The sequence below is a fragment of the Lissotriton vulgaris genome, chromosome 4_1 (genome assembly GCF_964263255.1).
Source record: "Lissotriton vulgaris chromosome 4_1, aLisVul1.2, whole genome shotgun sequence".
NCBI classification, from domain to species: Eukaryota; Metazoa; Chordata; class Amphibia; order Caudata; family Salamandridae; genus Lissotriton; species Lissotriton vulgaris.
In genome coordinates, this window is record NC_141691.1 from 580,893,447 (window position 1) to 580,915,691 (window position 22,245).

Here is a 22,245-nt window from a genome sequence, read left to right on the forward strand (position 1 = left end):
CAGAGAAAACAGTAGCCCTCATCCTCGGCACCACTCATTCAGCATGTGACGATAACTGGTGGCCTCCCACCCTCCGATACCCACCCACCCCGACAGACAATGCACGCAACTTCAGCATCATACTGGACTCATCGCTCACAATGATTCGCCAGATCCACGCCGTCTCCTCTGTATGCTTCAACACGCTCCACATACTACATGAAACATTCAAGTGGATTCCCACCAACTCCAGGAAACGGTCACTCACACCCTCATCATCAACAGATTGGACTACGGCAACACACTGTACACCGGAATCAACAAGAAACTCCTCCACAAACTCCAGACCTTCCAGAACGCTGCAGCCAGACTAAACCTCGACATCCCAAGGCACAACCACATCACCCAACACTTCACGACCTCCACTGGCTCCCTGTCGAAAGTAGGATGTCTTTCAAGCTGTATAACACACAGAAAGTTAGGAAGGGTTCAAGGGGAAAAATTATATTTAAAGACCACAGACAGTCTACACCCCCAATTTAACGAATAGTAACACAGCAAAAGACTGGTGGTGGTCTATATTGAACACTGAAGACTGAGTAAGGAAAGGAGCCTATGTGTCAGAACTTAAATGTGTGTAGATGAAAGGAAATTAATCCCATCAGCCCACCCATATGGCGGAGCCTCGTCATCTGAGATTGTAACAGGTCACGGTATAGATAAGGAGACACACCTGATGATATTGTGTGTTTCTCCAATTCTCCAAGACCTCCAGTGGTAGATCCGACCCAGAGTGTTGTGTGTGGGTATGATGGTGTGGGAAAGTAAGATTGCAGTGAGAAAGAAGTGTGAACAAAAAACAAAATGTGCTACTTAAAATTGGCTACCATGATGTGAGAAGAAACTTTAATGGGAATAAATCATGGTGTCAAGATTAAAAAGAAGAAGTGTATGATAGTACAGTGGTCAACATGTTTCTGATGGTTTTTCAGAACGAGACTTATAATTCGGGCGCTATTCCCGCTCGTCTGTTATCATCTTCATTGTGCAATGAGCAATCGATCAGTATCTCTCCAATGAATATAGTTTTTTTGACATACGGGATTAACTCAAGCCACTCCCGCATATTTAGCGGGGTTGTGCTACTTAATTTTTTGTGGTACGACTATTATTGGCCGTGAGAGGACCAATCAACAGTTCCCTTTTGTGAATTGCACCAATCCGCTAGTTGGTCATAGACGATATTTTTCAAGCCTCTTTCAAGCCGTCTCCACATAGGTCCGCCGGTCAGATGACCGATGACGGTTTCATGTTTGGCTAAGAGACGCGTTATTATCAACTGAGCACCATGTTTCGTGATAAGACTATTGCTGGCCGTGAGAGGACCAATCAGCAGTTCCCTGTTGTAAGTTGCACCAATCCGCTAGTTGGTCACTAAGCGATAGTTTTCAAGCCCCTTTTTAAGCTGTTTCTAACCTGGTCCGCCGGTCAGATGACCGACGACGGCGTCACGATTGGCCAGGAGACGCGTTATTAGCAACTGAGCACCGTCACGTCGGTACCTCCCCCTTGGCTCAGGACGAAGCCAGAGGTACCGACAGACAGGTGAGGTGCGACAGGACGTCTCGTTTGGTTTTAACCGTGTGCATGTTGTAATGCAATTTCGCTTTACTCAAGAACGTTTTTTTACGATAATAGCTACTCCATCTTTTCTTTAAGAACAAGTTTAGATAAAAGGGATGCCATAGAGGAGCTAAGCTATAAACTATTTCGACAATTTCCTTAATCGTGATCTTTCAATCTTCTAGTTATTTCTAGTCCAGGTCACACACTTTTGATATAGATAACATTAACAAGAGCAGCCTCCTAGGACATACCATAGCTCTGTGTCTCTGAAATATTACATCTTTATTCCACATTTAGTGACGGCCCTTGGTTTTTCAGCCGTTTCCAATTTAAAGTGACTATATACCAAGGTTTTCTGATTGCTCCTTTAAGAGAGCACATGTAATGGATATTTACTTGTTGGGCTTCACTTTGATAGGATAACCTACATATTTGTAAATAATCATTTTCCATTACTACAGAGCGGGCCTCCATTTCCTGAGCAGTGGCCAGGAGAGGTGAGGTTTACTCCCAAGAATATTTGGGTGAGTAAAACAACATTTATAAAATTCTTTTTTTGCTATCTTTATGAAGGTTGACTTAGAAGCAAATTTAAAGAAAACTCCTTTTTTTGACAGTAAGCACATTCTGTCTGTGTCAGATATAGTTGTTAAATATCCGTGTGTTTTGGATTTTTTTAGGAAAGAATCCTTTAGAAATTCTGGATACACCGACGCAGAAAGTATCTCGCGAACGGTATAGTATCCGGTATTATTTGGTAACGAAATTTACTTTTGATTTCTGTACATTATTGCAATAGTGTATTTCCAAGGTCCTGATGAAAGCCTGGTAGGGGAGACTCCCCTGCTTCCAGAAACATGTTGACCATTGTACTATCTAGTTTGGACAGTCATTATTTCAGACTGTCATACACTTCTTCTTTTTAATCTTGACACCATGATTTATTCCCATTAAAGTTTCTTCTTACATCATGGTAGCAAATTTAAAGTAGCACATTTTGTTTTTTGTTCACACTTCTTTCTCACTGCAATCTTACTTTCCCACACCATCATACCCACACGCAACACTCTGGGTCGGATCTACCACTGGAGGTCTTGGCTTATTGGAGGTACACACAATATCATCAGGTGTGTCTCCTTATCTATACCTTGACCTGTTACAATCCCAGATGACGAGGCTCCGCCATATGGGTGGGCTGATGGGATTCATTTCCTTTCATCTACACACATTTAAGTTCTGACACATAGGCTCCTTTCCTTGCTCAGTCTTCAGTGTTCAGTATAGACCATCACCAGTCTTTTGCTGATTACTATCTTTCAAGCTGCTCACGCACACATACAAGGCCCTCCACAACATTGTACCTCAACAACTACCTCTCCTTCCACACACCCAAGAGAAACCTACAATCAGCCGACCTCTCCCTAGCCACAGCCCCATGCTTCTACAGGAACAAGAGCAGGTGGAAGGTCTTTCTCCTACCTTGCAACCAAGACATGGAACGAGCGGCCCATCCACATCCGGGGAAGCCCGACACTGGTCCATTTCAGGAAAGACCTCAAGACTTGGCTCTTCAAATGACCCCAAAGGAGCTACCCTCCCAAGCGCCTTGAGACCCTAACAGGTGAGTAGCATGCTTTACAAAACCCTTATTGATTGTTTGATTGATTAGAATTAAAAACAAAAATCTGTTGTGCACACTTCAACTGTCTAATTCAATTTAACGGGGCCAGAAACTCAAGCTTTTCTTTTATGGACTAATCCATCTATGATATAAATTCAAATGAGAAAAATATTATATTAAATTTGAAATCTTTTATATATTTCTGAGATTTATTTTTGATATGAAAGACTTGTAAACAGTTAACGTCATTACACCGGACCGAAATAGCTCTTAGCGTGACGTGCAATTAAGCTGTTGTGATTATAATGCTCGCCAAGCTAAATATCGATATTGAATTACATTTTACTGGCAAAGTTTTTGTAAGTGTCTCAATATCGAAACATTTATTTATTTACTACATTAAAACTACGCTTTACAAAAGTATTTACGTCGCTCCCGCAAGTTGAGGAAGCTGTGGCACTACAAGGGAAAGCTCCTGGAACACAAAGATGGTGGCTTCTGGCTTCCATTCGTTAAAGGCAGTCTGACCAGAGTATTAGTCATGACGCTCGGCGACGTACCCTGACGTCAGAGGGTTCTGAATGGAGAGAGGGAGGGGCGTGGCTAGAGAGCCTGCTCCTGTGATTATGAGTGTGTCACCGCTTGCGAATGGAGGAGTGCGCCTGCGCTCCGGCTCACGCTGTGTTGCTGCTGCGGGCTCGTATCTGACAGCTCAGCTCGATACCCAGGTGCCCGGGTCATCCCCCATCTCCAGAGCCTCCTTTGTGAACCGCTCTTTTACTCTCCTCGCAGAAGGGCAGCCGAGCGGCCAAGAGATCTCCTGAGGGGCCCTTCGGAGGGGATCCGTGGGCATCCCCAGCATCACCTGCCATGGAGAGCCAGGAAGAGCAGCTCCTCCCGGGCAAGGGCGGCCCCCCCGTGCTGCACATCGTGGTGGTGGGATTCCATCACAAGAAGGGCTGCCAGGTGAGCACATACCTCGTATCTTCGCATTTCACAGCTACAATGAGAGACAGGGACCACTCCGGCGTATTTTGAGAGGATTGGACTTAATGCGATGTTGTTAGACGGATGGGCGCTTTCACGTGTCTGACTGTTTATGGTGCCACTCAAGAGTGAGGTTTGCGTTGAGTGTGTGAGACTCGTTCCAAACGACTTTGGTGCTGAAAACCAGGGTTCGAGCCTCCAGGTCCTGTCCACATCCTTGCCTGAATGTGTATTGTAAATACGGTGCTCATGTATAGCGCTCCAATACCTTCGGGTCTAGTTCGCGCAATATAAGTATGCAACAAAAAAATCCACTTTTTGGCTACGTCAAATTAAAATTCAGCGGCACGATCGTCGTTTAATGGTTACACGGCCACTCGTTCGTCTCTGCAGCCTCTAGTATTAATAATCGTGTTTGTCAAATAGCCCAACGATGAGGCCTGTTCAACTTGTGTAATGTATGAATTGAAGACAATTTTGTTTGGGAACTAATAGTGTGTTGTTCCATTGTTTACGTAAGAACAACTTGTATATGAGACATATTCCAAAATATTAGTCTTACGAACTGATGCTTTGAGTCGTACGTATATGCAGATGACTCTAGTTTTCGTTGCAGGCAGCTGTTTTCGTGTCTTTACCTGATGCTCCTGTTTCTATACATATAGATATTATTGGGACACTTGTCTGCCTTTTAACGGCCATTCCCAGATCGTTTCTGAAGGTACATTTTTCAGCTCCATTAGAATTCTAACCCAGCAGGAATAGACGTCCAGGAGACTTGTGAACAGTTCTGTTTCAGTGTGAGCTTTATGTTATGGGAGAGGTTTTAGGGGTTGTCGATGGCACTGATAGTCGTAGGTGGTTTGCCCACTGCTTCAGTTCTGGACCTGATAGCATAAATTGGCATTCGTAGGATATAGGAAGGAACGAGGGCTCTGCATCAGGAGTACTCATTGCTTTTAAGCTGGGAAATTATTTTTAGGCAAACTCTGTGTGTTGTGATGATCAGTGTTTGAAGTATTAGAATGAGTATATGGTAACGGGCACCGCTTGATTATGGCGTGCACTTGATGCACAACAAATGGCAGTTGGTCTTGGCTAGTGCTTGATATACCCCTGCCCGCTTTTTATGTTGCTACTGTAACCTGACTTTTGTGTTTGGCTCTGCTTGGCTTACCACAACCTGCATATGACAATGGTTAATACCCTATGTTCATTTGGTGATGGCCAGTCCTTGATGTTCCACTAACTGCATGTGGTGATGGTAATCGCTTTATGGAATACAAAATGCATTTGGAGATGGCTAATCCCTATAGTACTGCAGCCTTCATATAGTATGGGCTAACACATCATATGCTAAAACTTTCATGTAGTGATGGTTAAAGGTAATGTACTGCAGCGTGCGTGTGTTGATGGCTAACATTTAGTTCTTCTACATTTAGTGATCGCTAATGCTTAATGTGCTTCTAAGGAACTCTTACTCTCTCACGCCACTTGCTGGCCAATCCCTCCCCTGTGGTATGTAAACAAACACTTAAACCAGGGTTAGACTGGGAAAGAAAATAATGTCCGGCACCAAAATAAAAGTGGGACCCGTTAGCAAATGAAATACCTTAAAAAAAAAAAAAAGGGTAGGCCACGTTGCAAAGCGTAGTACTTTCGAACTTGTAAAGTCATGCTATATAGGTGTTTTGCATGGTAAGAGAAACTTCATGTGTTTGTGATTTCTGAAGGTAATGTTAGTGGTAATATCAGGAAAATCAACAGTAACAACAGATTCAACAAGCACCCAGTAAAAAAAGGCCAACAAACTGACCTATCAGACCAGCCCTTTTGCCAGTGCCAGAATGCCCTAAAGGCCCATCTGATCCTGCACAAACTCACTAACTCTCCAAAGCTAGAATCAACACCAAAATTCCATCCTAACATCACCACCCCAAGCACTATGACATGGAATACAGGTAACGTAAAGATCTGAGAACATCTCAACCATTCCTCGTATTTCAATAATTTTGCTGCTGCCTGTACTACTGATATCCATGAATACTGCAACCATTCCTTGTAGTAAACATAACTCGTATATGTAGTATGTTGTTATGTGTGTCTACATGTCTCACCATTCTCCACTCATTGATCATCAAGCCAACTTCATGGAGTATGCATGCAGCAAACTTATAGTAACGAAGTTGTAGGATATTTAGTGATAACCAATAAGACACACATAAGTGAGTTCTGTAAAGTGGTGGGTACATCATACGACTCATTAGGATTGAAGTGCTTTCAGGGACAAAAGCTTTCAGTGTTGAAGATGGAGTGATCAGGAAATCAACATTGGAATCCGACCTTTTTTACTTTATTATTGTCATTGGAAATGGATGGTAGTGAAGTTAACATAGGTAGGTCTTTACTCCTGGGTGCTGACACACATCACATTGGGTGATGATGATTAGGAAGGGATCTCTACTCTTTTATGGCAATAAGCAACTAGCTGAACTGAGGTTTTTTTTTTTTTACAGCTCCCTGACAGATGGAGCAGGTGAATCAATTCAGTTTTGTGAGGAATTTCTTAAAAAGTAATGTTCTGGATTATTTTAGGGAAGTAGTGTGGGAAATGGAAAGTTGCAGATAATGTAAGATGCATATTCCATATTCCTCTGCACTGCCTAAGAAAAACTATTTGTGAATTTGTTGCGTATCGAAGATCGGAAACTCTTTACTAATGATGTTGCTAAATCCACCTGAGGATTAGGTCTAGTCTGTCAGGCATTGTGAAGAGACTGCATTCTCATAAATTGATCTGCAATCTGAAATCGGTGAACTCTGTCCTCATTAAAATGTATCCCTCTCCCTGGTCATGCTGTCCTAGATTTAGATTCTGTTGCCGTCCTATCCGTGTTATTTATGTGTGACTGGCTGATTGAATAGAAACCTAAGCCACTAGAAGCATATGGAATTAGGAAATGCAAGTCTAGGAAGACGTAGGACAAGGAGAACCAATCACTAGAAACCCCCAGGTCAGAAGTGCAAGGCCACGTGAAGCACTTGTGATCTGGAGATCCATGCTTGCACTGGACAGGGAAACCACTGCACTTGAAGTGCATGGGACTAGGGATTCCTATCTACTAGGAGCCTAAAGAATTATAGGAGCCACGCCTCCGGAAGTGAGAGCTAAGCCACCAGGAAGCCTGTGGCACTAGTGGAGCCAAGCCACCAGAAGTGCGGAGCACTAATGTAGCCACACCACCAGAACCACCTGCGACCAGGACAACCAGTCCCCTAGAAACCGATGGGACTAAGAGGGTCCAAGCCACTAGAAGTGTATTTCTCTTTCTGCATTCCAACTTTTGTAAGTCGACAAACATGTTGGTATTCATTTTTTATAAAGAAAACCTTTATGGTCAGTGTCCTCCGACATAGGCCGAATGCTGCACCTTACTTATCCCATTGTAACCAAATGTGTTTGCACTGCCTTAAATCCCAGTGCAGGACTGGGCTGCAGTTGATCGGTGATGCTCCAGAGGGTGACCCTCTGCTGAAAGTGACATTCCATGTCATTCTGGATTGCTCGCTCCTCTCTTGTCAACTGCATGTGTACAAAGTATGTGGGGGTTCAGTGAGGCGTTTATGAACCATGTTCTTGGTGCGATGAGAGTAAGCAGAAAGGGTTGGGTCCACAATTGAAATTCATACATGGTGAGCGGGTTATAGCAATTACATACATCTCCATTGATCAGCTTACACTGCTTAATAAATGTAATGCACCGTTTACTATAATAGAAGTAGGTTGATTTATCGTTAAAATAAACTATCTCCATTGCTAAACACAAGCCCACACTCCTAGATGGCTCTAAAGATGAATTCCTCGAACAGGAAGCTCAGCAATCTTCGCACGTTGTCGGGATTTAATACATATTTTTACCAACGCCATGTGTAGACAAAAAATGTGACAGCAAAATAATACACCTTTTCTGAACGCAGTCGGTTATGAGGTCCGACTAGGGATGACAGGAGGAATATTGTGCTTAGGGGATCGATATGTAATGATGGCAAACACATACTTTCAGGAGGCGGTGAAGTGGCCTATCGATCTGTACAGTTAACACGTGGTGTCACGCAGTCTGCATGTAGTGCTCAGTTTAAACACAATCTTGAGAATATTTACAGTGAAAGCAAAAACGGTTTCTGGTAGTTTGCACTCAGTTAGGCACGTTAATGTCATTTCGTGTAGGTGACTTTCTCTGCCAGGCGAAGAAAGGATTTTGGTGGGTGGGTAGCGAGACGGATTCAGCGAAATGTGTGCTTGGCTACTTTACCTTTCTCTTACTTTGCACGTTAAAAGATGTCAGCAGAGTTGTCAGGCTGAGCATCAGATATTTATGTGCGCTCCATTTTGTGCATGCTTCAGCTTTGATCAGAAAGACTGAGTCTGTGTGCTCTGTAATTAAGCAGTAACTGCCTGTATGTTTACTTTCTCCACCTATACATGTATGCATGTAGTACAGTAACGTGCTTTTAGAGCCGATGAGCACTGTGTATGCTGCCAGAATCAAAGTACAATCGTTCCACAGTGACTTGTCATGTGTTTGCGCTATCCAGCAGACGTCCATGGTATGAGTTGGGGGAGTTCTGGGAAGTTCCACCAATGGGGTATGTGGCGTGCCAGAACCTCATCTGGGCTCTTCACGAATTTATGTTGAATTTGGGCAATAGAGACACATGATATTATTGAGTTCTGAACAAACCTCCTCTCTTTGGAGCAAGGGATGTTTTATGGTGAGTTCACTTTCTGTTTCCCTCCTCGAAGTTTCGGGAGGGGTAGGGGAGTGATGTTGGTGTTGTAGGACTCGGTCTAGTTTCAGAGAAATTGTTTTTAATGTTCTGAGCCCTCGACCTATGTGGTACGGTTGTTCCTTCATGCCATGGACTGCATCCACTTTATGTGAAAGCTGGAAACTAACTTGCTAATATGTCTGCCTCTTTACTCTAAGTAGCACAAAGGTCCATTTCACAAAATCTTGTAAGATGTACAAGTCCGAACTTCATACGTGATAAATCTTGTATGAGTCTCCTAGAAGTGGACCACTACGGTGAAACGTCTGTCTGTGTATTCTGCATGTGTAGATATAATCTACCACTGAGGAACCTGTGCGGAGTGCGCAGAAGTACACTTGTCATAATTTCTGCTTTTAGAAGTTGTTCCCAAGTGTCTTTCAGGAGAATGGTCAGGAAAATTCCACAGCAATAAGTTGAACACCACACAGTCGTAAAATTATAGGAATTCATGAACCTTTATTATATGCACTTTAAAACGTGCACCTGAATGCCCAGGATATAAATGTTGCATAAAGTGTGGGGAATTGAATGGTAAATACCATGTGTTAAAAAAAAGACGACACAAAAATGTTTGATCACACTAGGAAAAAAGAACTGCAAAGATATTTTTCTGATATGCGTAAACTCACAAACTCTGTGCATGGAAATGGTTCTAAGGCCCGAAAACTTTGTTGCTTAGATCTGTGCTTAATTTGTAAAAAAAGAAGTGCAGGTGCTGACAATTTTGCAAAGGCGGCCACAGCTCACTTCTTCCTCCGGTAAGCCCCACTTTCAACACTCTCACTGCCTCAGTCTCTATCTTTTAACCTTGATCTGTTGTCTGTCCCCTACGTCTTTGCTCTAAGAGTCTATCTTCTAACCTCTCTAATTTTCTATCATCTTTGTCACACCTGGTGTGTTACCTTATTCCCTGCATTTCTGATTTGCTCTCTATTCAGTCTACCCCTGCCCTTTTTTCCTCTTCACTTTTATCCATGCTCTGCTCTCTCTCCCCTCAATCTTGGCTCTTTAAGATCACTCTTCTAGCCGTGATTAGCTGTGTCTCCGTTTTATCATTTGTCTGCTTTGTTTCCTTTGTCCTGTCCTCTACATTCTTTCATTCTATCTTCTATCTTCTCTCTTCGTAATGCTCTCTTCTTCACATCATGGCTGCTTTCTCTTTGTATCTGATTTGCTCTCCTTTTCTTCTACTTAGCTCCGTCTTATCTCTCTCCTCTCCTGTTGTTTCTTTCTCCTCTTTACTCCTTCTCTCCCTCTCATCTATAACACTGCTGCTGCCTGTGACCCCTGTCCTCAGCCTGTACATGTCCTTGCTATTTTAACCTGTGTTTTCCTGTTGTCTTTCCTAAAGAAGAGGAAGACGACATGTGTTTTACTTTCTTACCTACACCAAGTGCAAAAAAAATGTACACCAAATGAATTTTTTTTTAACATATATTATTCAGTGCAGTGTAACTGGGTTATTTGCAGACCAGGTAGCTGCTCGAGCATAGCAGGTAATGTCACTACTAGTGCTACCTGTAATTAGTAGATCCAGGGAAGGCGACGGTATTGGCATCCACTGCTAAGCTTGCTGTGACCCTGCCTGCTACAGCACAGGCATTGTCCCCAGCCGTAATGCTGCCAATGCCGGTAAATTTGGCTGAGGTGCCTACTGGATTCACGCACGCTCAGCAATTACCATGCTGGGGTGCAGCGCACAGATTCAACAGGTGACGCCATGGCGCACACAAGTTGTGTTGGGCCACAGCCGCATCGAGCACGTTGAGGATAGCAGCAATGCAGGGCTGCAGAATATGCTACTCTGTCTACACAGCAAGTGGAAAGTCCACACTTACTTTAGTTTATTCTTCCTCAAGAGCCCTCACTCCCAAGTTCCAAATGCGCTCTCGCAGCGTCCTTGCCTCAACTCTGTCTTGAGCCAGCCACCAGCAACAATTATCCAATGGAAGGCTTAGGCTCTTTCAGTGGCATGGTGCAGCAGACTCTGGGAATAGAATGCAAGACATAGTTTGTCGAGGACTTCTTGGATTTGTGATCGGCGAGATGACATCATCACTAACTTGGTAATACACAATAATGCCTGCCTGGACAGGCATATGCTGGCCTGTCTATTAACATTTACCAGCCAGAAACCATGCAATGTATGTTATTCTTTTTATTTTTAAATTGAACAATTAATGTTGAGACCACCACGTGCAGAGTCAGAAAATGTAGCCCCGGCCCTGTGAAAGAAGTGCAGGTGCTGAGCACCTGAAAGCTCCTGCTCAAATTAAGCACTGGCTTAGATATGCGTTCTTAAATCGCTGCAGTTTTCAGCTTCTTTGCATATTGTGCTCCTAAACTCTAGTCCTTCATTTGAGATAAACACATCATTTTCTTCAAACGTGGCAAACCATTTCTGGTCACTAACATTCTCTATCATTGTCTCATTGAAGTATATGAGACACTCTTGAGGACTGACTTCCTCAAAAATCCTTTAGTGCTTATAGTTCTTCTATCACCTGATTCTTAGGCACCAATCGATATCCTTTGTAATAGTAACTAGTTTATACATATTTTGTCTGATTGAAGGCTGAAACATGTTGGCATCCTGTGTTGGGTGTTGCTGCAATTTAATTTGAGCAGTCCAACAGAGAGGGTGTGTGTGTGTGTGTTTCTTTGTGTGTGTGTACGTGTACGTGTACACTACTGTTTCTAGGTCCCACATTTTGCCATGTCATGCGGCATTGTCTCTCAGAAGTGTGTTTCTCCTCCAATAGGTTCACGATTGCTGCTTCATTAACTCTAGCTCCTTCACCTTATATTAAGTGAGATGGTGTGGAATGTTAACTCCTGTACAGAAATCTTCCTAGTCCCTGTAAGGTTCAGGGGTTATAAAGCAGTGTTGGCTGCTAAGAATCTCTGTGAGTGAATTAAGCAGTGGGCAGAACACTGTTAAACCCTGCGGCCTTGTTCCTGATCTGGTGTCACTGACAGGGCTATTGTCCCTAGTGCCCTGAAGTGTTCATGGCGTCTCTACTCCCTTGATGGCCCATCACTCTTGTCCACATATGCTTCCAATGTTCGGGACTGTGTTTCTTCCTCCATGAGCTGCAATCCTCCAGAAGTAGGACCACAGCTGGAAATTTCCCAGATCATTATCTTTCAGAGACTCAAAGCACATCTTCTCTGCTCACTGTTACCCACTTAGGCCCCTGTTGAAGCTGCCTGACCCATTTCTGGTTGTATCCTAGTGGAGCAACAAGCCATGAAATGACCACCCTTCTTCACAGGAGATGCTCCATGTCGAGGTCTGTCTGCCAGCATATATACTTTTGATTAAACACCACCTTATGTTAGCGACTCTCAGCCAATCATCGTTCGCTGCTTCATCATAGTATCTAACAGTTTACACGGTGTGCTTTGTTGCCTGTTTGTGGGTCGATTTTTAAACCTATCTCCCAGTCAGACCGTTGGCGAAGCTCTACCCTTGCAGCATCAGTGGGGGTCAGTGGAGATGTCTTTTATCGTTCCTTTGTTTCTGAAATCTCCTGTATTAATCAGAAAAGCACCTTTCACCCAACTGTGACGTAGGCTACCAGACGCACATAAAGAATTTTTGTAATTTATGAAGGATTTTACACTTGATTATCTTCAAGCTCGCAGGCCTTAGTGAGTACCCCTGCCTCCACCTCTCCCTGGCCTGCTACCCTCTGGGCCTGCCTGGTTTCTGTCTGCCGCACTCTCTCTTTCTTTAGCAATGCAGTTAATCTATTGTTTCTCCTCTCTCGCTGCTCAACATTAATTCCCCAGAACTGGCTCTAGTCCTTCCTTCTTGTCGATGGATCTCTTGTCAAGTACATTGCCGTCCACTGTCAGGTGACATTCGAATCCACAGTTTATTTATTCCGTGACAAACGTTTCTACTGCACGTGTCATTAAGCATAAACCGGGCAGCTTATAAATATGTTCGTCTTTACAGTCGGTCACCTGATGTTGATAAACAAGAATCGTACATCTTCAAACACTTCGTAACCAAAAGAACACAGGAATGTTTATGTTTCAGAATCACTAATTTGAACGCTGATATGATCTGTGGCCTGATCTTCAGTACAGCCCATCGCATGACGTGGGAATCTCATCAGAGGAAATGGCCTTGTGGCTGCTGGCACATATCATGTTTATCAAAACGCTGTGCAGTGTTGAGAGAAGAGAGAAGAGATGACGTTTCTCTTCCGTCTCAAGCAGCTGCCTTCGACCATGTATCCGCCCCTGTGAAAGGCAGTAGCCTTAATCGGATGAGTCTGTAAAATGTAGTGCGTGTTTGTTTCATATCCTATGCCACCCTGTCACACTGTCGAGACTTTTTACTGGCTTCCTAATCAAGCCAGTAATAATATTAAAGACATGGGGTCACTGTCTCTTAGAATATAGTGTGTGAATGGCCAGGAAAATAATATAGCTGATTCACTTACACATTATGGGCTCAATTCACAAAGCATCTGCACCATCAGGGATGCGTAAGGACAGTGGAGCTGCAACAATTTTTGGAGTGGGGAGTGCTGCCCGCAATGTTACATCACTGAAGTCTTAGCGACTGAGGAAAAACCCAAGAGGTGCACTAAGAATAGGTATAGCAAATGAGCCATGCCCATTCCTCATGACCGTGGTAAGGATATGGTTCGTAATCCGTGCTGCATTTTGGAGTGCACTACTGCACATGTATTACAAAATCGTGTTGTGGTAGACACACTGTCATGTAGGCAGAACATTTTCCATTGAAAAGGCCACCGAATTCGCACTGACATGCAGTTGTATGGATAAAACTATATAGCACTAACAATATTGTGAGAAAATCTGGATTTAACAAGTAGTTATCATTGCACATTTGCACATCACCAAGTTAAGTGTTTTGATTTGTTGTGATCCTACTAAAACTTTTGTTTGCATCACACTTCAGAATTACAAAAAATGTACTTCCTTTATGCTCTCTTAACTCCTGCTATATTTTGACATACTTGTACAGTTATTTACAGGTATGTGAATGTTGTTGTGTGTTTAATAAATACATAAATAGACCAACAGCAATTTGTCAGAAGACATTTACATTTGTCTTCGAAGGCACAGCCAATGTAAGGAAATAAAAACAACATTTAAAGGAATCTTTATTGCTCAGTCACCTTCTGAACTCCAGCATGATTATTATTACGTGTGATTTTTAGCACCCTACTTCCAGCTACTATGGTAGGGGCATGTCTATTCTTGACACAGATTTATGACTCACTCTTTCGCAAAATTCACAGGAATATGCATGCTTTCCTTAGCAATTTCAGAAACGAAGGGAGATTACATTGTTTTTATGCATATTTCGGGTTTCGGACTGTTTTCTCCAACCATATGTATGCAGAATCTCCACATTCCAGAAAACATGCATTATATTCGGGGGTTAGGAAAATTGCCAGATTTGAAAATATATTTGAAAACCTTTTTTCCCCTCTAATTGGTTCCCTTCCTTCTTGCATATATGAGAAAATGGGTTATTTAACTTTCCGACATATTTTCTGAACTAATTATAGTAGGGCACTTTAGGTTTAAGTTTTATGGTGCTGCCAAATGGAAAAAAATCAATCTAAATTAAATCTCCAACTATCTCCTTGCCTATCTGCAACGGCAGCAAAGATTTACTACGACTACGACCGAGTACTACTTTGATTTCTCTACTTAATCCGAGTAAAGGTATTTTACAGTTCTAGTTTTCCTATGAACTTGGAGAAATTCCTTACGCCTGGAACATTTAAGAGTTAGTTGTAAGTGACCTGATTCTCACCTCTTGCATGTTTATTTTTCATGTGCTCAGGAGGAATCAAGTCACTGCTGGATCTAAACATGAAAATGCAATCAATACTCAGAGTTGAAAATATGTATATAATTCAAGTAGACCATGTGTTTACTCAGGCAATGTTAGACCGGGCATCTTTTGGTGTGTTTCCCCTGTCTTTTTGCTTCTGACCTCCTGGTTTTTGTGGTACTCTGGATATTGTTTTTGCTGGTTTAGTGTTTCTGCACACTTTAATACTGCTGATCAGTACTAAAGTGCAAGTGCTCCTACTGGAAATTGTCACTGATTGGTATATCCATGATTGGCATATATTATTTACTAGTAAGTCCCTAGTAATGTGCACAGGTGTGCCCAAGGCATGTAAATGAATTGCTACCAGTGGGCCTGCAGCACTGATTAAGCCACCCACAGAAGTAGCTTTTCAAAGGTGTCTCAGACCTGCCACTGCAGTATCTGCGCACAGTTAGTAGCCGATGTCGACCTGGCAAGTGCACCCACTCAGACCCAACCCTTCCCTTTTTCTCACATGTAAGGCACCCCTAAGGTAGGCCCAAGGTACCCCTTTGGGAGGGTGCAGTGTATGTGAAAGGTAGGACATGTACTGGTGTGTGTGACATGTCCTGATAGTGAAATACTGTGCATTTCGTTTTTCACAATTGAAAGTCTGTCTGTCCCATAGGACATGGGAGTTGCCTTGTAACACTTTTAGAAAGTGAGTATTTTCTTGCTTAACCATCCTTTATGTCTTTCACTGTCTGGGTTTAGAGTGACAGGAGCAGGGGATGTTCATTCTCACACTTGACGGACACAAGGTGGTTGAGGTGTGTCCTGCCTTTCCTGGGTGACTCATAGCCAGGCTGAATAGACCTGGCTACATTTAGAGTAGTGGGAGGAGTTGTTGCTGGCACGTGAATGGACTATGGCTGCCTCTCACAAATCTGTCTCCACTAGAGACCCCCATTTCTAACAGACAATATTTGTCTCTATTTTCTTACAAATTATTTCATTTGCATTTTATTACATGCATGAATGGCTTTGCCTATGCGGACTCTGAAAGTTAGTAGGGTTGGGGTGCATGCAGATACAAATGTAATTAGTAGACCCATGTCAAATTCTAAACCTGCAGCAGTTTTGGCTTATTAGCAAACATCACTTTACCAGAGACATAGGAGCCAAAAAAGGAAAATAGCAAAATCGCAAATCCCAGAAACCAGTGTGCTGCTAGCTAAAAAGTGTGAACTGGCCAAAGGTATCACACATTATGTGGAGCAATTTGGTAGGCTTCTATGAGGATGATGATTTTTTTTGAGGCCTTGCAATTAATTGGTTGTAAACACCACCAGATACAGCTTTCTTATTGAGCACTCCGCTGGGAATTCTGACCTCTACACACCCAAAGTTGAAATTTATCATACTTTGCAGATGGTCTGCATTTGTACATTTGCTTCCACATATGTACCATAGACTGCTCACCTTGGTTGTATGTCAGAATATTGCATACAGAACTTTTATCTGCATAAGTAATAGTGTCCAAAATATTGTTTACAAATATATTGTCCCACCTAGTGTAGATTTCTGTCATTAACTCCAGTTAGGCAGTAATTTTGTAGGTGATATTTAGGACAATACAGTTATGTCAGAAGATATTCTGACAACAGTATTTTTTTCTATTTTTTTTAAGTAAATCACTTTATTTCCATTTTGCAGTTGTGTGTGACAGTTTGAATGAATTGACAATACATGTTCAGAACTCAAGCACATCCCTGCGACCGTTGGCTTCGAACAAATCCGTGGCATCCCACCTCTCCTCCTTTTCCCCACGCCAAGTCTTCCCAAACCCATCCGAGTCTGAGATCTCTTTTGAGGTGCAACTGTTACTGTGCCTGACCCATTAGGAGTCTTGTCCACGGCCCTCTATATGAGCCTCATGATCCCTATATTATCTGGTGTTTATGTGGAAATCTCCTAGCCCAGTACACAGGGATGGATGTTCACTGCCTTTCATAAGTCCTTGCCATAAGCCCAGCCGTTAAAGTTATGAAGGTCTGCATCTCATTGTTTTTAGGTCTCCCGTGCACACAGAGCATGCGCTGTAGCTGCAATGAATATTGTTTACCATAAAGGGTGTGGAGCCTTCCTACTACTTACCGTTCATTGGCTTCATTGTCACTCTTCTTTACTGCTTTCTGTATGCCCAGCACATGCCAACTTCACTTCCTTTTCTTTGTTTTAAAGCATGCACCAAGCACAGATTGCTTAATCTCGATTACCTTCAATCTATTGCTCGCCCTGTGAAAGAAGCACCATTTCTTTTTCCCCTCTCCCCCACCCCATCTCCGTGTCACTTTTTCCCCCTCCCGCCCACCCCTTCTCCTTGTTGCTGTTTCCCCCTCCCGCCCACCCCTTCTCCTTGTTGCTGTTTCCCCCTCCCGCCCACCCCTTCTCCTTGTTGCTGTTTCCCCCTCCCGCCCACCCCTTCTCCTTGTTGCTGTTTCCCCCTCCCGCCCACTCCTTCTCCTTGTTGCTTTTTCCCCCTCCCGCCCACCCCTTCTCCTTGTTGCTTTTTCCCCCTCCCGCCCACCCCTTCTCCTTGTTGCTTTTTCCCCCTCCCGCCCACCCCTTCTCGCTTTTTCCCCCTCCCGCCCACCCCTTCTCGCTTTTTCCCCCTCCCGCCCACTCCTTCTCGCTTTTTCCCCCTCCCGCCCACCCCTTCTCGCTTTTTCCCCCTCCCACCCACCCCTTCTCCTTGTTGCTTTTTCCCCCTCCCGCCCACCCCTTCTCCTTGTTGCTTTTTTCCCCTCCCGCCCACGCCTTCTCCTTGTTGCTTTTTCCCCCTCCCACCCACCCCTTCTCCTTGTTGCTTTTTCCCCCTTCAACCCACCCCTTCTCCTTGTCGCTTATTCCCCCTCCCGCCCACCCCTTCTCCTTGTCGCTTTTTCCCCCTCCCGCTCACCCCTTCTCCTTGTCGCTTTTTCCCCCTCCTGCCCACCCCTTCTCCTTGTTGCTTTTTCCCCCCTCCTGCCCACCCTGTCTCCTTGTTGCTTTTTCCCCCTCCCGCCCACCCCTTCTCCTTGTTGCTTTTTCCCCCTCCCGCTCACCCCTTCTCCTTGTTGCTTTTTCCCCCTCCCGCTCACCCCTTCTCCTTGTCGCTTTTTCCCCCTCCTGCCCACCCCTTCTCCTTGTCGCTTTTTCCCCCTCCTGCCCACCCCTTCTCCTTGTCGCTTTTTCCCCTCCCGCCCACCCCTTCTCCTTGTTGCTTTTTCCCCCTCCCGCTCACCCCTTCTCCTTGTCGCTTTTTCCCCCTCCTGCCCACCCCTTCTCCTTGTCGCTTTTTCCCCCTCCCGCCTACCCTGTCTCCTTGTTGCTTTTCCCCCCTCCTGCCCACCCTGTCTCCTTGTTGCTTTTTCCCCCTCCCGCCCACCCCTTCTCCTTGTTGCTTTTTCCCCCTCCCGCTCACCCCTTCTCCTTGTCGCTTTTTCCCCCTCCTGCCCACCCCTTCTCCTTGTCTCTTTTTCCCCCTCCCGTCCACCCCTACTCCTTGTTGCTGTTTCCCCCTCCCGCCCACCCCTTCTCCTTGTTGCTGTTTCCCCCTCCCGCCCACCCCTTCTCCTTGTTGCTGTTTCCCCCTCCCGCCCACCCCTTCTCCTTGTTGCTTTTTCCCCCTCCCGCCCACCCCTTCTCCTTGTTGCTTTTTCCCCCTCCCGCCCACCCCTTCTCGCTTTTTCCCCCTCCCGCCCACCCCTTCTCCTTGTTGCTTTTTCCCCCTCCCGCCCACCCCTTCTCGCTTTTTCCCCCTCCCGCCCACCCCTTCTCGCTTTTTCCCCCTCCCGCCCACTCCTTCTCGCTTTTTCCCCCTCCCGCCCACCCCTTCTCGCTTCTCCCCCTCCCGCCCACCCCTTCTCGCTTTTTCCCCCTCCCACCCACCCCTTCTCCTTGTTGCTTTTTTCCCCTCCCGCCCACGCCTTCCCCTTGTTGCTTTTTCCCCCTCCCACCCACCCCTTCTACTTGTCGCTTTTTCCCCCTTCAACCCACCCCTTCTCCTTGTCGCTTTTTCCCCCTCCCGCCCACCCCTTCTCCTTGTCGCTTTTTCCGCCTCCCGCTCACCCCTTCTCCTTGTCGCTTTTTCCCCCTCCTGCCCACCCCTTCTCCTTGTTGCTTTTTCCCCCCTCCTGCCCACCCTGTCTCCTTGTTGCTTTTTCCCCCTCCCGCCCACCCCTTCTCCTTGTTGCTTTTTCCCCCTCCCGCTCACCCCTTCTCCTTGTCGCTTTTTCCCCCTCCTGCCCACCCCTTCTCCTTGTCGCTTTTTCCCCCTCCTGCCCACCCCTTCTCCTTGTCGCTTTTTCCCCTCCCGCCCACCCCTTCTCCTTGTTGCTTTTTCCCCCTCCCGCTCACCCCTTCTCCTTGTCGCTTTTTCCCCCTCCTGCCCACCCCTTCTCCTTGTCGCTTTTTCCCCCTCCCGCCTACCCTGTCTCCTTGTTGCTTTTCCCCCCTCCTGCCCACCCTGTCTCCTTGTTGCTTTTTCCCCCTCCCGCCCACCCCTTCTCCTTGTTGCTTTTTCCCCCTCCCGCTCACCCCTTCTCCTTGTCGCTTTTTCCCCCTCCTGCCCACCCCTTCTCCTTGTCGCTTTTTCCCCCTCCCGTCCACCCCTACTCCTTGTTGCTGTTTCCCCCTCCCGCCCACCCCTTCTCCTTGTTGCTGTTTCCCCCTCCCGCCCACCCCTTCTCCTTGTTGCTGTTTCCCCCTCCCGCCCACCCCTTCTCCTTGTTGCTTTTTCCCCCTCCCGCCCACCCCTTCTCCTTGTTGCTTTTTCCCCCTCCCGCCCACCCCTTCTCCTTGTTGCTTTTTCCCCCTCCCGCCCACCCCTTCTCGCTTTTTCCCCCTCCCGCCCACCCCTTCTCGCTTTTTCCCCCTCCCACCCACCCCTTCTCCTTGTTGCTTTTTCCCCCTCCCGCCCACCCCTTCTCCTTGTTGCTTTTTTCCCCTCCCGCCCACGCCTTCTCCTTGTTGCTTTTTCCCCCTCCCACCCACCCCTTCTCCTTGTCGCTTTTTCCCCCTTCCACCCACCCCTTCTCCTTGTCGCTTATTCCCCCTCCCGCCCACCCCTTCTCCTTGTCGCTTTTTCCCCCTCCCGCTCACCCCTTCTCCTTGTCGCTTTTTCCCCCTCCTGCCCACCCCTTCTCCTTGTTGCTTTTTCCCCCCTCCTGCCCACCCTGTCTCCTTGTTGCTTTTTCCCCCTCCCGCCCACCCCTTCTCCTTGTTGCTTTTTCCCCCTCCCGCTCACCCCTTCTCCTTGTCGCTTTTTCCCCCTCCTGCCCACCCCTTCTCCTTGTCGCTTTTTCCCCCTCCTGCCCACCCCTTCTCCTTGTCGCTTTTTCCCCTCCCGCCCACCCCTTCTCCTTGTTGCTTTTTCCCCCTCCCGCTCACCCCTTCTCCTTGTCGCTTTTTCCCCCTCCTGCCCACCCCTTCTCGTCGCTTTTTCCCCCTCCCGCCTACCCTGTCTCCTTGTTGCTTTTCCCCCCTCCTGCCCACCCTGTCTCCTTGTTGCTTTTTCCCCCTCCCGCCCACCCCTTCTCCTTGTTGCTTTTTCCCCCTCCCGCCCACCCCTTCTCCTTGTTGCTTTTTCCCCCTCCTGCCCACCCCTTCTCCTTGTCGCTTTTTCCCCCTCCCGTCCACCCCTACTCCTTGTTGCTTTTTCCTCCTCCCGCCCACCCCTTCTGATTGTCGCATTTTCCTCCTCCCGCCCACCCCTTCTAATTGTCGCATTTTCCACCTCCCGCCCACCCCTTCTTATTGTCGCATTTTCCTCCTCCCGCCCACCCCTTCTTGTTGCTTTTTTTCCCCCCTCCCGCCCACCCCTTCTCCTTGTTGCTTTATCCCCCTCCCGCCCACCCCTTCTCCTTGTTGCTTTATCCCCCTCCCGCCCACCCCTTCTCCTTGTTGCTTTATCCCCCTCCCGCCCACCCCTTCTCCTTGTTGCTTTATCCCCCTCCCGCCCACCCCTTCTCCTTGTTGCTTTATCCCCCTCCCGCCCACCTCTTCTCCTTGTTGCTTTTTCCCCTTTCCGCCCACCCCTTCTCCTTGTCGCTTTTTCGCCCTTCAACCCACCCCTTCTCCTTGTCGCTTTTTCCCCCTTCAACCCACCCCTTCTCCTTGTCGCTTATTCCCCCTCCCGCCCACCCCTTCTCCTTGTCGCTTTTTCTCCCTCCCGCCCACCCCTTCTCCTTGTCGCTTTTTCTCCCTTCAACCCACCCCTTCTCCTTGTCGCTTTTTCTCCCTCCCGCTCACCCCTTCTCCTTGTCGCTTTTTCTCCCTCCCGCCCACCCCTTCTCCTTGTCGCTTTTTCCCCCTCCCGCCCACCCCTTCTCCTTGTCGCATTTTCCACCTCCCGCCCACCCCTTCTTGTTGCTTTTTCCCACTCCCGCTCACCCCTTCTTGTTGATTTTCCCCCTCCCACCCACCCCTTCTCCTTGTCGCTTTTTCCCCCTCCTGCCCACCCTGTCTCCTTGTTGCTTTTCCCCCTCCCGCCTACCCTGTCTCCTTGTTGCTTTTTCCCCCCTCCTGCCCACCCTGTCTCCTTGTTGCTTTTTCCCCCTCCCGCCTACCCTGTCACCTTGTTGCTTTTTCCCTCCTCCCGGCCACCCTTTCTCCTTGTCGCATTTATCCCTCTTCTCCCCACCCCTTCTCCTTGTCACTTTTTCCCCCTCTGCCCACCCCTTCTCCGTGTCGCTTTTTCCCCCTCCCGCCCAACACTTCTCCGTGAAGCTTTTCCCCTTCCTGCCCACCCCTTTTCTGTGTCACTTGTTCCCCCTCCTGCCCACCCCTTTTCTGTGTCACTTGTTCCCCCTCCTGCCCACCCCTTCTCTATGTCACTTTTTCCCCTCCTGCCCATCCCTTCTCTTCTCCGTGTCACTTTTTCTACCCTCCCGCCCGCCCTTTTTTCGTGTCGCTTTTTGCACCCTCCAGCCCACCCTTTCGCTGTGTCACTTTTTTGCCCACCCCTTCTCCATGCCGCTTTTTTCTCCACCTCCTGCCCACCCCTTCTCCTTGTCGCTTTTTCCCCCTCCTGCCCACCCCTTCTCCTTGTTGCTTTTTCCCCCCTCCTGCCCACCCTGTCTCCTTGTTGCTTTTTCCCCCTCCCGCCCACCCCTTCTCCTTGTTGCTTTTTCCCCCTCCCGCTCACCCCTTCTCCTTGTCGCTTTTTCCCCCTCCTGCCCACCCCTTCTCCTTGTCGCTTTTTCCCCCTCCTGCCCACCCCTTCTCCTTGTCGCTTTTTCCCCTCCCGCCCACCCCTTCTCCTTGTTGCTTTTTCCCCCTCCCGCTCACCCCTTCTCCTTGTCGCTTTTTCCCCCTCCTGCCCACCCCTTCTCGTCGCTTTTTC

At 46.8% G+C, this 22,245-nt stretch overlaps 1 protein-coding gene across 2 annotated transcripts in view; it reads left to right on the forward strand.

The window, feature by feature from the left end:
* The first annotated feature begins 3,834 nt into the window (after positions 1 to 3,834).
* Positions 3,835 to 22,245, forward strand: part of AVL9 (AVL9 cell migration associated) — a 478,148-nt gene continuing 459,737 nt past the window's right edge. For both annotated transcript variants that reach the window (XR_015309867.1, XM_086964797.1), the window contains exon 1: positions 3,835 to 4,192. Coding sequence is in view for 1 of the 2 variants with exons in the window: in XM_086964797.1 (XP_086820923.1) it covers positions 4,097 to 4,192 (96 nt within the window). In the remaining variant the exon portion in view is untranslated. The remainder of the gene's footprint in view (positions 4,193 to 22,245) is intronic.